At 35.8% G+C, this 19644-nt stretch overlaps 1 protein-coding gene across 1 annotated transcript in view; it reads left to right on the forward strand.

The window, feature by feature from the left end:
• The first annotated feature begins 807 nt into the window (after positions 1–807).
• The window catches only part of GPM6A (glycoprotein M6A), a 138024-nt gene continuing 119187 nt past the window's right edge, over positions 808–19644 (forward strand). The window contains exon 1 of the mRNA XM_076336493.1: positions 808–1363. Coding sequence (XP_076192608.1) covers positions 1327–1363 — 37 coding nt within the window. The 5' untranslated portion in view covers positions 808–1326. The remainder of the gene's footprint in view (positions 1364–19644) is intronic.

The following is a 19644-nucleotide window of genomic DNA, read 5'->3' on the forward strand; positions in this document are numbered from 1 at the left end:
TGTAAATATGAATTTTCAGCCATAGTAGTTTTTATTTTTGGGTAAGTTTTAGTCACTTTTTTCCCAGAAGGATGAGAAGGGAAAACTGTAAAGAAAAATTGGACTTGTGTTCTAATTGCACTTTTGGTGAAATAATGGAAGTCTTAAAATGATTTTACATTACTCTGTAGACTAAGGTACAAAAATGCTAATTTATTGCTAGACTGCAGCGTCCAATTTGCATTCCAAATCAGACTGCAGAGCTCCCCAAATGAGTAGGTGCCCTCACAGTGTGTTTAACCTATGCTTTTCCTGAGTAAATTCATAACAGTATGTGTGTTTGTACGTGCTTCCTCACATACATACCCACATGTGGTGCTTCACCATTTTAAGAAGGTCCAGGTTTTTTAATAGGTATTTGAAGTGTACAGCTAATTTTGGATATTAGCAATCAGAAAAAGCATTGATGCAAGTATCATTTTAAATCCCTGAACTGCCCCTAAATTCCTGTTTACTGTGACACTGACAGATAATGTGTCAGTAATATTAGGGTGCATATAATTTGCAGTGATTAATGTCATGTATTAAATTGTGCTCGTATGCGTGTATAAACACACAGTTGCATACAAAATGGTACTGTTATAAAGATGTTTTCTAGAATATTGTAAGGGTAATAGTGTATATTTGTTGTTAGTTCCACATGATGCAGATACATGAGAAGGAGGGAAATGAAGAGTCATATTATTCTTAAATGTGCTGATACAGGAGGAGGGGGAGGACGGGGGGGGGAGAGAGAGAGAGAGAAAGACAAGTAATACAGCATAAAGAACCCACAGGCATCTGGGCTTTCCCACTTCAGTAGCAAATAGGGGGAATTATGGGTTGGTGGTCTGCTTCCCGTTAGGAGGACACCCCTCCATCTGTTTTCAGTACAGCCTGTTTCCAATTTAAAACACAGATTTCAATACAAACCTCAATTTCTTTTCTCCATTTTATATGCAAAGTGAGGCTTATGAATCGGTGTCATTGCCATAAGGGCTCAGACCAAATTTCCCCCCAAAATTCACAGGCTGTTCATTTGAATACCTGCTTACAGTGGTACACAATGGGCAGCTTTGAGAAGAAAAATTGATAATCTTCACGGAAGAGTAATTTGAATGAAATTACACTTGACAGCCTGTCTCCAAGCAAACAAGGAGAGTGAGGGAGCCTTAGCTAAGCTCTGAGGACTTGCCTAAGCCTCTGCTGTTGGAGCTTCCCAGGGAAAAAAAATCCACACTTTTTCCTACATCTGACTGAAGCTTTTGATTAATTCTCTGTAGCTGTTTCTAGTGAAGAAAGGTAGCCATGGAAGAGAATATGGAAGAGGGACAAACACAGAAAGGTATTGTGATAAAATTGCTTTCTCTTTGCAAGGAGATAATTATTTTGCTGTTCCTTATTTGCTTTAGCAGCATGCTGTAAGGTTAGTGAATATCCTTATGTGACAGATGGGGAAAGATTCTCCCCCTCCCCCCCCACCATTTACTTCACTTGTCTCTTTTGCAATAGCACCTAGCATTAATATAGTGACTGTCATCTGATATCTAGTATTAAAAGAGTCTAAACAGTGAATTTTACATCTATAATAATAATATTGCAAGCATTTAATGCAGCCTGCTTCCTAGACCAGTCTTTGTTAACCTTCATTTATTTCATGTTTTCACGCTTGTCGAGCTGGGTCAAGGGAGTCTAGTGTGAACTATGAGAGAGCTGCTCACACAGTATTTGGAGCCGGTTGCAGTTGGATATCTAACAATGTAACCAGTATTTACACCTTGAATGAGAGTCCAAACTGAACAAAGACATGGGGTATATTTTGTATATATTTAGGCAGTGTTGAAATTTCCCTCTGCCTTTTATCCACTTTTGTTTTGCGATGTGATGAAGCAGCATTGCTATAGTTCTAATATTTGCATTGTACAGATTTGCATTTTGCTGAAATTCATTTTGCACGTTGCAGCTGAAATTGCTTTAGCAAGATGTACGCAGCATGTTCAGAGCATTTCTGTTCCACTGTTCCTGGTCAAGTTGAAAATAACTGCACGTTATGGGATGTGTTAGCATTTAAAGGTGCAATTTAAAATTATTGCAGACTGTTTATTAATTTGTGAATCTCTGAGAAATATAGTGTTTTTAGTCTTTTCACTTGTGTTATTCTGTACAAGCGACATTACAGTAGTGAAAGGAACCAAGGTTTTTTCATTTTAATTTACTGCAAGCAAAAAGGGTAATCCTAGTGAGTATTTGCCACATTAAATCATGTATACTTTTAATTTTGCATTTATTTTGAATTTTTTTCCATGTTTGAGGAGGATTTAGGAACTCGACAAATCATTCAATATAAATTGCCTGTAAAGGCATATTTTTCTGCGCTGATGCCATATTCTGTTTTTCCACTCCCTGATCAATCTGCTTTCTACATGTAAATGTCATGCTTTCTCATTATAAGTGACCCATTTAGACAGAATGCAGCTTTGAATTGTTTATGGTCTTGACTTGATCTGGATGCACAGTAGATAGTCATGAGAAGACTAAAGGAGGAATATATGCCCCCTCCGCGTATATACATACTTAAGTTTATAGATAAATAGATTAGTATCTGGTTAGCAATTTCAGCAGTTTATTCAGTTGAATTTTATTATTTGCAAATGGCAGAAATAATGGGAAAGTATACGACAGTTCAGGGTTTTTTTGCTGAAGGTAAAATCAATACTTTCATTGTACGGTTCAAATTATTTGGTGTGCTTGACATTTCAAAATTGGAGACATGCTTTTTTAAAAGTGTTAAATGCATTTTTTTCTTTCTTAAAACAATTGAACTGTTTGACCACTGAATCAAAATACTTCATTGTTACTGAATGATATTGCCTGAAGAAACAGTGTGAAATTCAAAATCCCTACATTCTTATTAGAGAGAAAAAATCAGAGAAAAAAGTGAATCACTTTGTATATTAAAAGAACATGTTGTTATTGATAAACTGTGTCCTCATTGTTCATTTGATAAGCAGCTGAATGACCAATAGCCACTCAAAATGGTGTGATTAATAGTGTGATTACAACAGCTAACACTACTTACCCCCCACCCCCCATTTACAATGACGTGTTCAGCCTTTTTTCCCTTTAGTGGTACCCAGCTGTCATCACAGACAGTGACAGGAGAATGTTAAGAGCTCACAAATTATATGTATTTTTCCTTATTGGTGTGGAAGGGGATGCTGCTTAGTTGCTGTGACCATACCTGCGAACCTGTCATGTCAACCTGTCATGTTCACACTTTGGATTATGACAACTTTTAAAATGTATTTAGTCTGAAGAAAATCTGCAATTCAGGAAGAAAATGAAAAAATATTTTCATTTTTGAATTTTTGGGGGTGCTTGAATGCAGATGTTGGAATTATAGTGAAGCATAGGGATGATTATGAAATCATGGATCTCTTCAAGGTTTGCACTTTGCACTTGAAAAATATTGACTGTTATTGGTATGACGATATTTCTCTTTCATAGTTCCTGTTTTTTTTGCCTTCATTTAGCATGATCTATCTATTATGTGTTTAATTGATATCCATAGTATAGTTCCAGGTCATCTGGACTAGTTTTTCTAACTGTAGTGTCCCAGCAACTTTAATTGTAATTCATATATTCTAATTTTCGTCCTCCTGCCATCTCAAGTGGAACTGTTTCTTTCTTTCTTTCTCCTCTGCTTTCTACAAAATCAATGGGAGTATAGATTGTCACTGCTTATCAACTCCTGTGCTCTTCACAGCAGATGCTTTGAACCTCCCACTGAACAGCATTACGTATTGCTAGCAGCCATGATGGAAGTGAATAGTTTCATATTGATGCATTTCATAAATACGATAAAGATAGCTCTAATAAGAGGCTTGCAGATTTGGAAGTCTTGTTATTTTAGAGAATTTTATGCAATAAGATATTAAGTGCAAACATAATTCTTACCGTAGTGGTCCCAAATGATGACCTTCTGCCTTACACAATCTCTGTACATTCTAGTGTTTAACACTTATGATTTGTTTATGGCTGTAACAATTGTCAGCAGGGAAATATATTACATCTGTTTTCTGAAAATAATGAATTACTAGAAACTGTATAGTTCAAAGTAATGATTGTAAAACAGAAATGGACATCTTCCACCCCCCCCCCACCCCCCCCCTTTTCTTTCTGTTGGCCTTGGAAAGTGTGGTTTCTTCTTGGCATCAGTACACTTAATATGGTAAATTGAGATAATGCTGTTGCAAGCAGTTTTCATATGTGAAGCTGTAAAAATTGAAACCAAGAATAATTTGTATTCATTCATTTTATGTTTTAAAGTATTAGAAGACTTGGTGTCCCCCCCGCGCCTTTTTTTCCGTGATACCACATTTCCTTCTCTTGCAAGCCAGTACAGGTTGGGGAGGTTGTTTCAAAGGTATTTGCTACACAGCTGTCTGTAGCTGTCCAAGAACTGAAAGTGTGTAGAAAGTCTGGCTGAAATGTAAGCTACATGTGAACACTAAAATATATTCTAACAAAGTAAAAAGTCATAACATCTCAGAAATATCAACTTGTTCACAATTTCCATAATACTGACATTATGCTACATGCTTAGAACTGTAACATACTAAGAGCTTTGATTGCAAATTTGCTGTCTGGAAAACCCAGGATAACTAAAGCCTGTAATTTATTTGACTGGTTTATTTTTCCAAAATGATCAGCTCCACTTAGAAGCAGAAGTTTCACTGATGTCTTTAGGGATGTCTGCTGATTTTGAAAACCTCATGCATAAATTTGCATGTGTCAGTGGTAGGTCTCAATTGCCGGTGTTTGAAAGACAATGACGTCAAACTGTTAGCTTTGCTATGTGGAAAAAGATATCAGTCCAGTTCCTGCAGAACAGGTCTTCCTTCTGTGAAAGCACTAAGATTGCAACCACGTCCCCAACCCCAGTCATTTGTCCCAATAGAAAACTTTTCAGAGGGCAGGTGCTGTAATTTTTTGCTTCGTGTGGGACTTGGCACATTGGAGGTTAGAATTATTGTCGCCACATATCTATTTCAGAAAAAAAGAAACATTCTGTAGCACAGCAAGACATACTTATACCACTTGCACTAAATTGAAGATAAATGTGCCTTTTTTATGGTTCATCCATAACTTCATTTTGTAGTTTGAATTCCTTTATAAAATAAACTCTTGGGAATAGATGGAGCATCTGTGTTTCTACAGCAGCAAACACGAGGAAGAGCTAATTTTACTTAAGCTCTCTTGGCTGTAGTATACCTAACAAACATAGATAAGGTTTCACTGGTAGGATAGCGAAAAAAAAAAAAAAAAGTTATTGTGACAAGAAATGGTTCAATACTAGAAAATAAATAATGAGTTAGTATTTGGTCTGCATTAGTGATTTAAGTGGATCTGCAGCCTATTATCAAAGTTTTTTTGTTTGTTCCACAGCATGCCAGTAAAGGAGAGCTTTAAGCAGAGTTTTAGAGCAAGTCATAAGGAGCCTAGGATGCTATCAGTAATATGTACACACAGCCTCTGCTTCATCAGCCATGAGAGGTTGAATTGCTTTCTCTTACTTCAGTACTTTTTTGAAAATGGCAGACTCTGCGTTTGTAGGATACCATAGACTAGATGAAAGTAATGATTTTTATTTCATATTAAGAAATAAACCAACAGCCAAATAGTCACAACACTGCTGGCATCCTTTGCAAGTTAGTCTTCTAAATCTTTTTATTTACCTCTAAAAAAGAACAGTTGTCCAGTTTCTCATTTGACTATTGTTAGAAAGTTGGTTAAAACAAAAATGAGCGAATCTCAATATTTTGCACTTTGATTTTGTTGGGCAACTATACTTCTAAATAAGGCTGAGGAGTTATTTTCTGTTCTTTAATGTAAATACCACACTAAGTGTGAGCCATGCTTGTATCTTCAGTAAGATCCTTTTTATGTTGTTAGTACTCTGTCTAGTCTCATAGGACCCCTGAAGTACAATCAGTTTTGTGAGTAATTTGGAAACAGTTTTTAAATTTGGCCTTATAAGTAGGAAGTAGCAAACAGTTGCTGGCTGATATTCTTCATACAAAACCTGGATTTGGAATGCTTGGTTCTTAAAGAAAATATGATGGGCAGAGGTCAATCTCTATTTTCTTTGGGAACATATTTTCAGTTCTACTCTTAGTTCCCAAGCTTGTGTTCAGATTGGATTTTTACAAGTTCCTTCAGAGTAGAATGGTCTTAACCTTCATCACATATATTATTGCCTGTTCTTAAAAGCGTGTGTGTGTGTCTGTGTAGTAAGAGTGTCAGATAAAATACTCACTCACTTGACAATCACAAAGTCACTAACAGAGTAAATAATTTTCCTTCTTAATCAATGGTAAATATGGAATTTAATTTTAGCATCTGGCAAAGTATCTCACTATATTTCCTGCTTAATACTCCTTAGTAGTTAAACAATAAGGTTTATTAAAGAAAAATGCAATAACATTCAATATGAATTTTAAGTCAGTTGTTCTAATATTGTAAGAGTTATTCTCCTGTCTGTAGTAACTACAGACTACCTTATTTAATATTCTTACATTAGGAGCAGTGAGTTCCAGAGCTGTAATTTCAATATATGTTATTATTCAATACATTAGGCTTTTATTCACAGATAATGATGTAAATAAATTTAGTCTTGCTTGCTTATTTAATCTTTAACATTGAAATGTCTCTGTTAATAGTAGAAAACTTTGTATTTCTTACAGGCTTAACATCATACTAGGCATAGGCATGAAAATCCAGCATTAATAGGACCTAATTATACTTTTATATATATTCTTACAGGGCAAAAAGTATTCCAACTGCCCTAAGGCAGATGGAATCCTCAATTCAATGTGTGAGAATTTAAGTCTTCATGGTAATTTTGACACTTGTATGTCAATTTCATAAATAAGCCATTTTAGAAATAAGATATTTCATAAGAGATGTAAATGCTTAGAAAAAAGTGTTGAATATATTTAAAATGATTAATTTATACTAATTCTTGAAAAAATACCGTATCAAAACAGGAATATAAATTTATAAAAAGCTTTTTCTACAGTTTGTGAAAGTAAAGGCTCACTTTGGGGGAGAAGGGGTATTTTGGGTTTCTAATTACTCTGAAAAAATAAACATTTAGTAACGATAAAACAATACTGCAGATATAGCAAAAATAAATTTGATTCAGCTTAGTGCTTAGGCTCCTTATGGAGAAGTATTGAGGGATTGTTATATCTAATATTGAAAAATGATTCATTTTATATTGTGACTATGCATTCATTTCTGAAAAGCACCTTAAACAATTTTGGCAATGTGATTTTTAACCTGTTTGAATTGCCTGCTACTGCACTAAAATTCAAGATGGAAGAATGGATGGAATGCTGCTGGCCTCACATAATGACAATTTTTGCTTTCTTGATACAATAGTTTTGAACTGTTAATTCTCCCTATATAAACAGGTGAGAATACGCTCTTTCCTCCTAATAGTTTTATATGGAGGATTAAGTAGAAAACAAGAAAAAAATACACATTTTTGGGCTGTTCTGCTTCAGATTTTAGACACCGTGTATGATTTTATAAAAACCATAAAGCACATAAGCACCTGATGGCCATTGAAAATCAGAATGTAAAAAAGGCAAAGGTGAATATTGATCTTATATCAAATATTTTGTCAGTTAATATTCCATTTGACAATTCTATTTCAGAAGAATTTTCAGCCAATTCATGCAATTAAAATGCATAATTCCTGCTGATATCTTACCACGTGACTGATTTGAGACAGGCCAGCAAGTCCCACATTGATGTGTCGTCACAAATCTTTTGCTTGGGAGGGGCGGGGAATTACAGAGACTTCAGTTCCAGCGTGTAAGGAATGAGAAATAAGTCTTGTCATTTGCTCAGCTGCAGAGACATCAAACTCAGAGCACCAAAATTGTGAGGGTCAAAGATAAACATCAAATAGGGATTTAATATCAGAACTGTGAATTTTTGTACACATACACTCTAGGACCTTATGAAGGAAGGCCACTGATATAAAAAAATGGCTTAGGTATTCTGTTAGCTTGTCCATGCCAACTTTCATACTACAATACACTAGTCTCAAGAAGGCTAAATTTTCTGTTCTCCCCCCCCCCCCCAAATATTTTAATCTCCTTCTTACTAGTCATCACATAGGACTTCAGTAGTCCTCCCAAAATTCATACTGCAGCCATCTGGGACAACATTGTTCCAAATAACAGTTGCTAAAATATCACCAGCTACTACTAAGTGCAAGGATTACTCTTCTCTTTACATTTATAATACCCCTGATATTTGCACTTGGACAGTTTTTGAAGAATTTTTATTTGGTTCACATAGTGAAAGTTTCATATTTTTTTTTTTTCCAGTAGTGATAACAATACAACTGTACAGCAAATGAGTATCACAATAAATTTAGTATCAATTTTAACAAAACCCTGTCTTTTTAATTGTGATCTGAGAAAAGCAGTGCATTTGCTGCAGCTCTGGTATAAAACTAGACTTCAGCAAAAGGTGCATTTGCTGCACTTTTGGTATATGAGCTTTGCAGGAAGGTGCTACTGACAGAGTGTAAATAAAACTCAAGTAAAATATAGTATTTGCAGTTCCAGTAAGCATTCCTCACTTCTCAGTATCTTCCCATTTGTATCCCAAGAGTGTGTTTTGTTTTTCTTCCTCTTCCTAAAAAAAAAAAAAAAAAAAAAAAAGTAGCTCTGAGTGCTGTCCTGCTTTTCAATTTTCTGTGGAAGCACTTTCTTTTTAGTGTCTTTTTAGTCATGGAAGTGAAATTCTACAACATTTTTTAATTTCTTCTGGGAACATGTAATATAAGATGACAAGTGCTGCATGTTTATTAATTAAGTCATAGCTGGTCACATCCTACTTCTCAATCTGCAGCAGGATGATTTTATATAGGTAAAATTGGACATTAAGGAAGAATTTGAAGGAAGAGAGTACAGTAGCATAGTGAAGTGATTAAGCAGGGATTGCTTTGCATTAAGGCACAATGGGGAAAACGTAGAGATGATTGTGCTGATAGCTGTTGAAGAGAGGCAATATGATGAAAAGAAGAAAGGAATAAGCAATATAACTAGAAAGAAAGACCTTTTGAGGGGTTCAGAAGTTTGAAATCGATATGGAAATAGAAGAAGACAATGTTAGAGGTAAAAGAATGGAAGATACTAACATTTGGTCTTTCAGACAAAACCTATAGAGGGCCTTGATGGAAATTGTAGGATTTTCTTTAGAAATAAAATGTGGGTTTTAAGGTAGAGTGTTTTTAAATGGCTTCCAAATCTTTACATTTTATTCTCTCAAGAAAAAAAATTAAAATCTCCTATGGTGTTGATGTAATGATATAAAGTTTTAAACTTAAAAAAACCAACCAAAACACAAGTAATCTGAACAAAGTAGTACGAGACTGATATTTGTAGATTAATGTTGGTAAATAAAACATTTGACAAGTTTTACATAAAAAGTTATTAGAAGCATAAATTCAGATTATCTTTTTTAAATAGTGAACATGTAACTTAAACACATTTTTTTCCCCCAAATAAAACAGCAGCCATGCTATGTTCATGGCTATTATGGTAATATTGTAATATTATTATGGTAATATTGTAACTACGGGCAGTTTCTAAGTATTTTGAAATTATGCATAGGTGGGGGAAAGAGGGAGAGCAAGTTTCGTTTTATCTTAAAGCGATGAGAGATAGGAAAGATTCTCTTAGTTGGAAAAGGAAAGTATATCACTTCACGATCATGGAAAAGAGTTATCACAGTTGACCTGTTGGCCTAGTTTCTCTGGTGAAGGAAGCTGGTACTGCGTACCCTTGCCTAGCAAGGTGATGTAGCCAGTGTGGGAGGCTCCACAGTGTAGTGGCACCCTCTACTACTGGTGAATCAGCTTAGCTTTCTTTATGTAATTCGTCAAAGCTTGCCACCCCCTGATTTCCCACCAAATCTTCTCTTACTCTATTAAGCTATATGCAATAGCAAGCAGCTGGCATAATTTTGAATCACTTTAAAAGCCTTTAGAAAACAACCATAGGAAGAGCTTGGGGTGTCTCTTTGCAGCTCTCAAGTGAGGACACGTTTGTCCATAGCTAATGGACAAACTTAGGCTTGCATATTTTTATAGAGGAGTAAATCCTGAGCTTCTGGTGTCATGGTTTTAATTGGTGTCTCGGGGTAGATGAGGAAACCTATCCAAGCCAGGTACTCATCCCTACACTTGGATGGCACAGAGCTCTGATCCTCGCCACTCCAGAAGAAAGCCAATACATACATCCTCTTGTGTTCTACTTCCATCTGCCAAATTGTTTGCTCCCCATCTCTTTTACCCTTCTATTACACATCACACTTCAAACAACCCTTGACCTTCAAAAGATCTTCTGCTCTGATATAGTGCCAGTTACTAACAGTACCTTGAATGCTTTGGGACTTCTTAATACTTACAGGCTAGAATCTGCAGGTAGAAGTTGATGCTGTGATAAGTTTCTCTAGTATGACAAGGACAATTTGGACTGTGGTGAGCAAGACATCGTGCAGGCTGCTGAGGGTGAATCCTCCAAGTCTGCACTAGAGGTAGAAGGCCATGGAAAAGTTAGCACTGTTGCTAGTTCTATTGTTCCTGTTCTATCAGTAAATAAGTGCTAGGTCTTAAGACTGTTCTTTAACATTTCACATTTGTAAACAGTTGCAGTTTTGGATGGTTTTCTTTCTGATATCTTTTGGAAAAAAAAAAATGGCCAGACCTTAGATATTATGGTGGCATATAAAGCCCCAAAGAAACTTGCAGACAGCCTCTCTGTTAGCTTATAGAAGAAGTACACTGCAGAGATTAGTAAGCTCAGGTTTTACCTGGGCATCTCCTTGGTCTTTTGGGAAAATTCAAGTCATACATTTTGACCCATAAATCCCAAATGGCCTGAGAATATAATGTGGGAATTTATGGAATACCTTGAATTTCATGGCATTCTAGGAATGCTGCCAAAGACATTTGTACATAGCCTACTGGTAGAGCCCTCTCTGTATAATTTTTTATATTTTGTTGTGGTTTTTGATAAGCCTTTAGTAATACTACCAGGAACTGCAAATTCTGAGGTGTTCCTATTGGATAAGGAGAATTAAATACACAGTTAAAGTAATATAAAACAGAGCATCTACCCTTCCTTACAAAGTACAGGAGAATTAACATTTACTAATTAGAGAGGTAGGAGGACATTTGTTCCAGAGGGAGGCATACTCTTGGTCTTACTTGAGTGAGCGTTTGTGGGTTACCTAACTGTGAAGTCATTCAATGGAGAATTGCCTTCCCTGACAGTGAATGGCAATAGACAAGCTAAAGTTACCTTAACCTTTCCAGTAAATTAATGCTTGCCTTTTACCAGTTAAATACCATATTGTGTCCTCATGTCATATGTACAAAGTGATTTATATTCAGCAACTTATTGCTCTTTACTGGCCTGCTTGTTCTGTGACCTCTATGGTGAAGATTATATTTCCAACTACGTTTTTCTGCATAATTTATTTACCATGTTCATGGCGCAACTTGGAGGCTGCATCTGGTCTCTGGGATGCTTACATTTGATATGCTCCCTTTTCAAAGGAGGAGGCGGGGAACAACTGAGTAGAAGGTGCTGCTGTCACTCAGAGCAGACAAATGCTTCTGTGCCCTACTGGAGTACAATGTTAAACAGGTCAGGTAGCTGCAGTAGAAGAAAGGGGATGCAGTAGCTGCTACTGGGCACAGTGAGCCCAAATTCAACCTCTGTGGCTGTTGGATTAGCGCATTGTGAAAAAACTTACTTGAGCAGATGTCCATGAACAGTTTTTTATTTTTACTGATAATGATAATGGTAAAATCAATAACATTTTGAATTCTGCATATGGCAGAAAAGAACTTAAACTTTTAAAGGATAGTGTTTTTCATAAAGATTATATACCAATAAAGAGCATGTATTTGAACTTATGGGGGTAGTAGGTTGCGAAGTCATTGTAAATAGTAACTCAATATGCATAATTGAGGATGAAAGTAAATGTCTGAAATTGCCTTGAGAAAGGGACCATTGACTACTGGCCACTGTGTTGTTCATAAAGGTATTCAATTATATTATTGAATGTTGTATTATTGATTTTTAAACTGAGTAGCTTTAGTGTGAAATGCTTCCCACTTAACATGGTTTGCCTTTGTTCATGACTTGTTGATAAACCACTCCTATATAGAAAAGGAACTTACATTTCTAGCTGAATGACATAAATACAGTGATTTACTTTCTCATGAAATAGTCTAAGTATGTTAGATATACTTTTCCTATCTGTTGTGATGCTTCAATATAGCAGTACAATTGTCTTGAGAGACTTTCTCAGCCTTCTAATTTCTCACTGAGAGGTTGACCGCTACTTCTGACCAACATATACTTTTAACATTATAAATGAGCATAACCGTGCTTTTTCCCCTTGCCTTTCCTCTTAGTAGTAGGTTGCAGTTCCTTATAAACACCTGCAGATTCTCTTTGTGGTTCTCATGCTATTCAAAAGCATCTTACTGCCATGTTACTTAACTAGATGGCTGAACTAGATCAATACGAAACAGTATCTTGTTTCCCAAGTGTTCATAATTAGCTTGAGATCTACTCCTCCGAGCCATAAAACTTTTCTTCTATTTAGTCTTGACTATATTTGCTACATAATACTTCCCTTTTGCTGGAAAATTCATAGTCCTAGTAGAGTATGAAGGACCGCTTTCATTCACACTACCCACCAATGTTGTAGAAATGAGTAGGATTTGCTTTTAAATGCATATATTGCCCTTGATTTTAGGGTAATATAATGCTTCTAAAATTATAGACATAAGTAACTTCAAAATCTGGAAAATCAATGACCAAGGCTCTGATCCTGCAAAGACTTATATGTACATATTTGATGTCATGCACTGTGAGTAATCCCATTGGTTTTATACCAATTATTCACATAAGCAAAAAGGAAGCACATGCAGAGTCTTTAAGATTAGACCTAACCATGCCATGGAGTAATTTGCATGTAGCCGTCAGGTTTTTGGCAGGAAACCTGTGAGAGGATACGATGATACAATTTAATAGGGTCTGAGAGGAGACTGGAAGGGTTGAATGGAGTTTGTGTATCAGCTGGGTTTTTGTTGTTTATTTTGCATGGTATTACAGTAAATTAATATGTTTTCAGGTCTTCTGTGGCTGTCTGCAGGTTTCAGCAGACTTCTTGGCTGTTTTAATTTTTAATGGTTTCTGTTTGTGTTTTTCCTTTGAATTACTAGAATTTGGATTCACTCTTGGACGGGGTATACTGGATCTTCTAGTGGTATTGAAATATTTTGCCAGTGTGTCTTGTTCACATGCTTAAGCGAAGCTGATCATCAAATTTGCTGTGCAGATTGAGTTTTCCCCAAGGCAGTCTACTAGTGACCTTCTTTTTACATTTTCTCTGCAACATGCAACATGGTCATGGTCTGCTTTCTAAGATTATCTGGGAGTTTAATTCCATTAAATTCCTGCTGCTAGTGCAAGGACTATCACTGGTGTTACTCTTCTTGCTGTCCTCTTGTAACGAACTGTAGGTGAGACATTTGGTCTTTTAATGCAGGTCTGAAGCAGCGTGTTGGTTAGTTGCCTGTGTTTTGTGGGACAGAGTGGAGTAGATATTTTATAAATCCTTCTCAACTGAGGGTTTATTACAAGGCTTTCTGTTATTACAAGGTTCTGGACTCTGACAATGTCTAGTGTGAACACAGAACATGGGTGTTTGTTTCTGAGATTTTCGCCACATAAACTGTGCTGTTGAAAATCTTAAAGGAAAAAAAGATACTATTGTCAGCTATGTGTAGAGTTTGCAGGAGTATCTTCTAGTTTTATAATACCATTCTATCATACAGATAAAATTAATCAAAAAAGGTGCTTATCACTGTGACTATCCTAAAAGTTTAGTAAAACATGTATACGACAACCACACCCATGGCAAAAATAAAAAGTAAATTTATTTCAGCTGTTCAACAGCATATGGAGGCTACCATTTCTCAAAGTTGTCATCTTTCAAAATTATTCTAGATTTATGAACATTGTTCACTAGTGAAAACACTGGAGTAATTATAACCTAGCGGTGAGTAGGTCTTTTAGGTCAGCTGTGTTTATGCTAATGGTTCAGAGAAGATATTTTTCTCCCCCCTCCCCATCTGGTGTAGTCATTAAATATTTAAGACACAGGGGAACCTATTATGGACATTTGGGGTCTTTTATCAGCTTTATGGATGTGTTTGCATATGGGGGACTTTTGCTGTTAATATTTTCTTCATTTTGATCTGTTACACATGCCCATGCCATCTGTATTGCCTGTGCTTCCAGCAGGTATCCTTCCATTATTACCTGTCATATCCCTTCTAGAAGATGAAAACATGTACTTTATTACATATTTATTGACAGCCTTAACTTCTAAAATCCAGTTCAGACACCTCTGCCTTTCTTGAATGTGATTGGAATATTTCAAGACTTTAAAGTACCTGTAGCTAGCTGTGGGTGTGTTTTGTGAATGTTATATACAACCAAAGAGCTGAAATATACTTTTCTTTCCTGATAGAAGGGTACAGTTATGTCCACACCTGGGGAGTTACCTTCTAACACACCATTATTCCTGCTTGTCTGTCTTATTTTATTTCTCATATTGTTTTATTTTTATTATTATCTTTTAATGTAGACTCAACTAGATTTGATGTAGCTGCTGCAGTTGCTAAATCTTGTGATATCCTCTGGGATCTCATTTTTCTCCTTTGGTTGTTCTTGATCTTCTTTTGAGTGCGTACAAACTCTGTCCCTCAAGCTGGAAAGATAGACTGTCTATTACTATAGGTCTGAAAGTACTGCCACTCAGGAATCACTGATCTGTAATCATTCCTCTAATCTAATGTCCTGACAAGGCGATAGACTTCAATGTTGCTACAGAATGTGGTCGTTTTATTTCTAAAGCAATAATTTTACTAGGCTCTTTGTAGTCCTTCAGGGACAATGAATTACACAATGGCCCAGATGTAACAAGCATTATAAGAGTAGCAGTCATTAAATTATTGCAGTCATCCTTACTGTCCTTAATCTGTTACTTTTTTTCCCATAACAACCTCAGTGTGATGAACTGTATACTTTAAAAGCTTCCCTACAAAATTGTGATGAGGAATAATTTGACTAGGGGTAGTAGTGGGTAACAATGCTGCAGAGTTTTTTCAGGTAGGCATGGTCATAAATTCTGTGATAAATTAAGCTAGTAAGTACTAAAATATAGAATACTTGCATGGAATGAATGTAATGAAACAAATTTGCTCTTTGTAAGTGGGAAAGTATGTTAGAAACCTCCACAGCAATTTGTTCACTATTGTCAGAATATGAAAAAACTTTCTATATTTTTCATTTCAATGATGTTTTGTAAAAAGAGAGCAATTATTTGCATTTGCTTTATGCCATTGCTCTGACTGTTTGTTTTTATTCTTTGTCCATTATGACTCATTTTATGAAATTGTTTTTCCTTTATTAAAAACTAAGGAAACACTAGCCTCTTTTCGAAGTGTCTTTATGGTTGTTGGGATAGAATAGCAGTTGCTCTGTCAGTGTCACAGTGTTTATTTTAATCTCTGAATTAATTTTCTTGGTTGCTAGGTGATTCTACTTCATAGTTTTAATGGAAATGACTAACTCAGGGTGCTCTCATTTCAGAATATGCAATCGTTTGCTTTAAAACTGAAACTAGATTTCTCTGACATAATGCTTGACAAATACTCGTGCCGGTGTACAATTTTATGACTATAGCTAATAAAATATCCACATTTCTGTTATCCAGTCCTATATCTCTTGTACATTCCAACAAAGCCATTGTAATCTAAGATATTCAATAGAGGCAGAATTGGGCTTTTGTGTATATGTAGAGGATAAATATCTGCTCTAATGTCTGACATTTTAGAAATTTTTAAAGGCAGCTTATGGAGCTGGTTATGTAGTATGTCTTTGGAACTGGTATCAGTTAAGACTTTTTACATCCTCAATGGCAATGGTGTAATAAGTGCTACGTATCTCAGTTATTCAGCTTGCAGATGTATTCAGCAGGTCTTGCTTATTAGCAGTGCAGGGAAGTTCAAAAATAGGTATGAATATTCAAAGTAGTAATAACCATATTATTAAAGAAAACTTCTTAACAGTCTGTAGTTCCGGAGCTGTTTTTCATACTGGAAAAATATAATGCCTCAGGACAGTTTCTTTAAACTTTAAAATACTGTTTTCTGTTGTTTCAATACTGTTCTTATTTAAGGACAAATATAAAGGAAAAAGAACTTTAAATGAAACTTCATAGGTTCCTCAGTATCAGGGTAGTGCAGAAGTGTCGGCCTTGTTTATTTTGCTGCTATCATCAGCTATGCTTTCATTTCTTCTGAGCTATCAGCTAGTGAAATACTGTCTTTTGGCTTGTTATCACCATTCCACTCTTACGTTTCCATGCTGGTGAACTGCACATCTTAGAAATGAATGAAATCCACCCTGCTTCTCTGTAGAAGGAGAAAAGCATCCTGTGGGCCAGAATGCCAATGATGTACCCTAGTAGGCTCTGTGCCTACTCTCTCCTGACATTGGTTCAAGGTTTATCAGCTCAGTTTCTTTAGCCCCGAGCATCATTCTGCGTGCTTAATTGCTCTTTATTTTCCTTCTCCCTAGTTTATAGTAAACTTGTCTTCCTGATAGTGGCCACCTTTTTGGTACAGTTAGTACACTGAGGAGCACAGCTGATTTGGTTTATCTAAATAATTTGTTGCCATCAAAAAGCTAAATGATGCATCTAATTTTGTCCAGCTCAAACACATAATACGTTATCAAGACAGAGAAGACTGAGAATGCTATATATTTTAATGTTTTTGTGTTAAGTACACAATCTTTGCAGTATCTATTAAGACAACTAGCCTCTGGCAAAATCTTCCAATTGCTGTCTTACAACTTTAATTACAGCTGATGTTGGTGTTAGGTAAGCAACAATACTGTTCTATTTTGGAACTTTCTAATTGGATTTGAGAGAAAACAAACTTCAAAAGTCACACAATTATAAGTATTTTCAAGACTTTTTCAAAAGGATATAGGAAAAAGAAGGATCAGCTGTATTCCTCACAAAACAATGTGCTTTTATTGAGTTGTTTGTTATATGTGAACTAATAAGGTGGATAGATAGCCAGAATGTTTGCAACTGTAATGATAATGTACAATGAAAGTAAGAAGTTGGATCATTTGTATTCAATATATACTTGGGAGACCTCACTTTCTGTGAATGAGAGGTGGAATATACAGCCAAAATTCATAAGATTATATTCATGTTAGTGAGCTCTCCCAGGTCATCTTCATCTGTTTTACCACTTAAAGAAAGCAGTACTGAGATGATAGTTTTCAGTTTGTGAAACTGGGTTATGAAACTCCTGCAACAGAAGCATAAAAACATTAATGTGGGTGAAAGCAAACCTGTAGGGGATATGAAATAAATTTCTTAATGAACATACGCCATACCCCTGGCTGCCAAGTGAGGCAGAACACTTACTTGGATAAACTGGTTGTAAAAACAACCGTTTTATTGTAATAACTTTACCAGATACCAACAATTGCCTTTCAACAAATAGGGTAAAAACAACAAAACCAAAATCCCATCAAAGACCTTCCCAAGGTAGTTCCAGTAGTGTGCAGCTTCAGTAGGTACAAATGTTGGACCTTTGCCCAATATATGAATTCTCGGTAAGAGTACATGGTTAAAAAAAGGAAATGTGTCACAGCAATAATTTCCATCATGCTTGGTAATTCTGAGGAATGAAATTGTTATGAAATAGTGAAGGTATCAAAAGTTATACTATTGGATTAAAATGTAAGCTCTTCTTTCAGCCAGTAATTTATAAGTTACTGTTTGAGAGAGAATGTTTTGTGAAAATTATGAGGATATCATTTAAGATTCTGGACTGAGATATGAAAGATCCGAAACTGATTATCTGTATCATTTACACTTTTCAATTTGACCTATAGAAATTACTACAAAATTGTTTGTGCCCATGAAAAATCTTACTGTAACTCACTGTGTCTTGATTTCCCATCTGTGAAAAGCCATATAAGATATACATAAGCTTTCATTTCTTCCACCCGTTCTGTGACTTGTTTGTTGCTTTAGTAGGCCATAGTCTCTACACTTCTACAATGGGAATCTCATCGTAGCTGAGGCCTCTAGATACTAAAGAAAGATGAAGTATGCCAGGGAATACTTACTGATTTGTAAATAAATCAATCAATCAATAAATTGTAGCCATTAAATGTTCTTTGCTATTAAAGGTGGAATACAGGGTAATTGAAGTATCTTGTCTGTCCCACTTTAGTTTCTAACCAAATATTTTATGTAAATGAGCAAAACTAAAGGAGTTACAATCATTATGCATATGGCATATGTGTTGTTAAAATGAAGAGTGACAGACCTTTGATTTTTAGCAGTGACATAATCTAAGGCAGAATGCTGTGATATACATATGGTGGATGTCTGTGCAGTATGCCAAAGGAAGGAACAGTTCAGAAAGTTGTTAACTTCAGCCCCTTCAAAAGAACTGGATTTCTTAGTGATAATAGACATGTGATAAGAAAAATTCAGGACAGATATGATTCTATTAGGGATCAGTGTCTCTTTTTATTCATTTTACCGGTGATACCCAACAGTGACAAATTGGGCTGTGTTTCTTTGCTTATTTGTTTAAAAAAAAAAAAAAGCATTTTCTTCAGATGAATGGCTATTTTTCTTTAGGAAGGTGACTCCAACATTTTCAGCTGATGAAATGATGAAAAAGTTTGTTCTGTCTTTGGCAGCAGAAAACATGGACTTTGTATTAACAGCACATGATGGAATATAACCCCAAATACAAAGAAAATTTCAGGCTGAAGTATGGAAGGAGATTAGCAGACCTAACTCAATAGAAAAATACTCAAAAAACTGTTTCTTAAATGTATCTGCTTTCTTTGATTACATTTGGTGTGCTGCCCACGCAAAGAGAGACTCAGTATCTTCCCCAGTGGTGCATGGGATGTGGTCCCATCATGTCACGGTGCATCCAGTCTCTACCCGGAACTATAAGCACCACCACCATCTAATTTATCTTAATGGAAAGAGTACACTGTGGTGAGCTCTGCACTGTTATAGCAAGATTTATTTCTGCTACTTGAGCTATCTTGTTTAAACGTTGTTTATAGATCTTTCTTTAACACTGCTGCCTGCTAACAAGATGTACGCTTAGATTAATTGTTGAAATAGGCAGCCTTCTGCATGCCCCTCACTTTGTTGCAAGTTTGAAGTCCTGTTAAATAGCAGCTCTTGAAATCATGCGATCTGAACAAAATCTTAGCAGTTGCATGACAAAAGCAAACTTAGAATCATAGAATCATAGAATCATTGAGGTTGGAAAAGACCTCTAAGATCATCGAGTCCAACCATCGACCCAACACCACCACCCACTAAACCATGTCCCTAAGCACCTCATCTACTCATCTTTTAAATACCTCCAGGGATGGGGACTCAACC

This window comes from Aptenodytes patagonicus, chromosome 4, assembly GCF_965638725.1.
Source record: "Aptenodytes patagonicus chromosome 4, bAptPat1.pri.cur, whole genome shotgun sequence".
NCBI classification, from domain to species: Eukaryota; Metazoa; Chordata; class Aves; order Sphenisciformes; family Spheniscidae; genus Aptenodytes; species Aptenodytes patagonicus.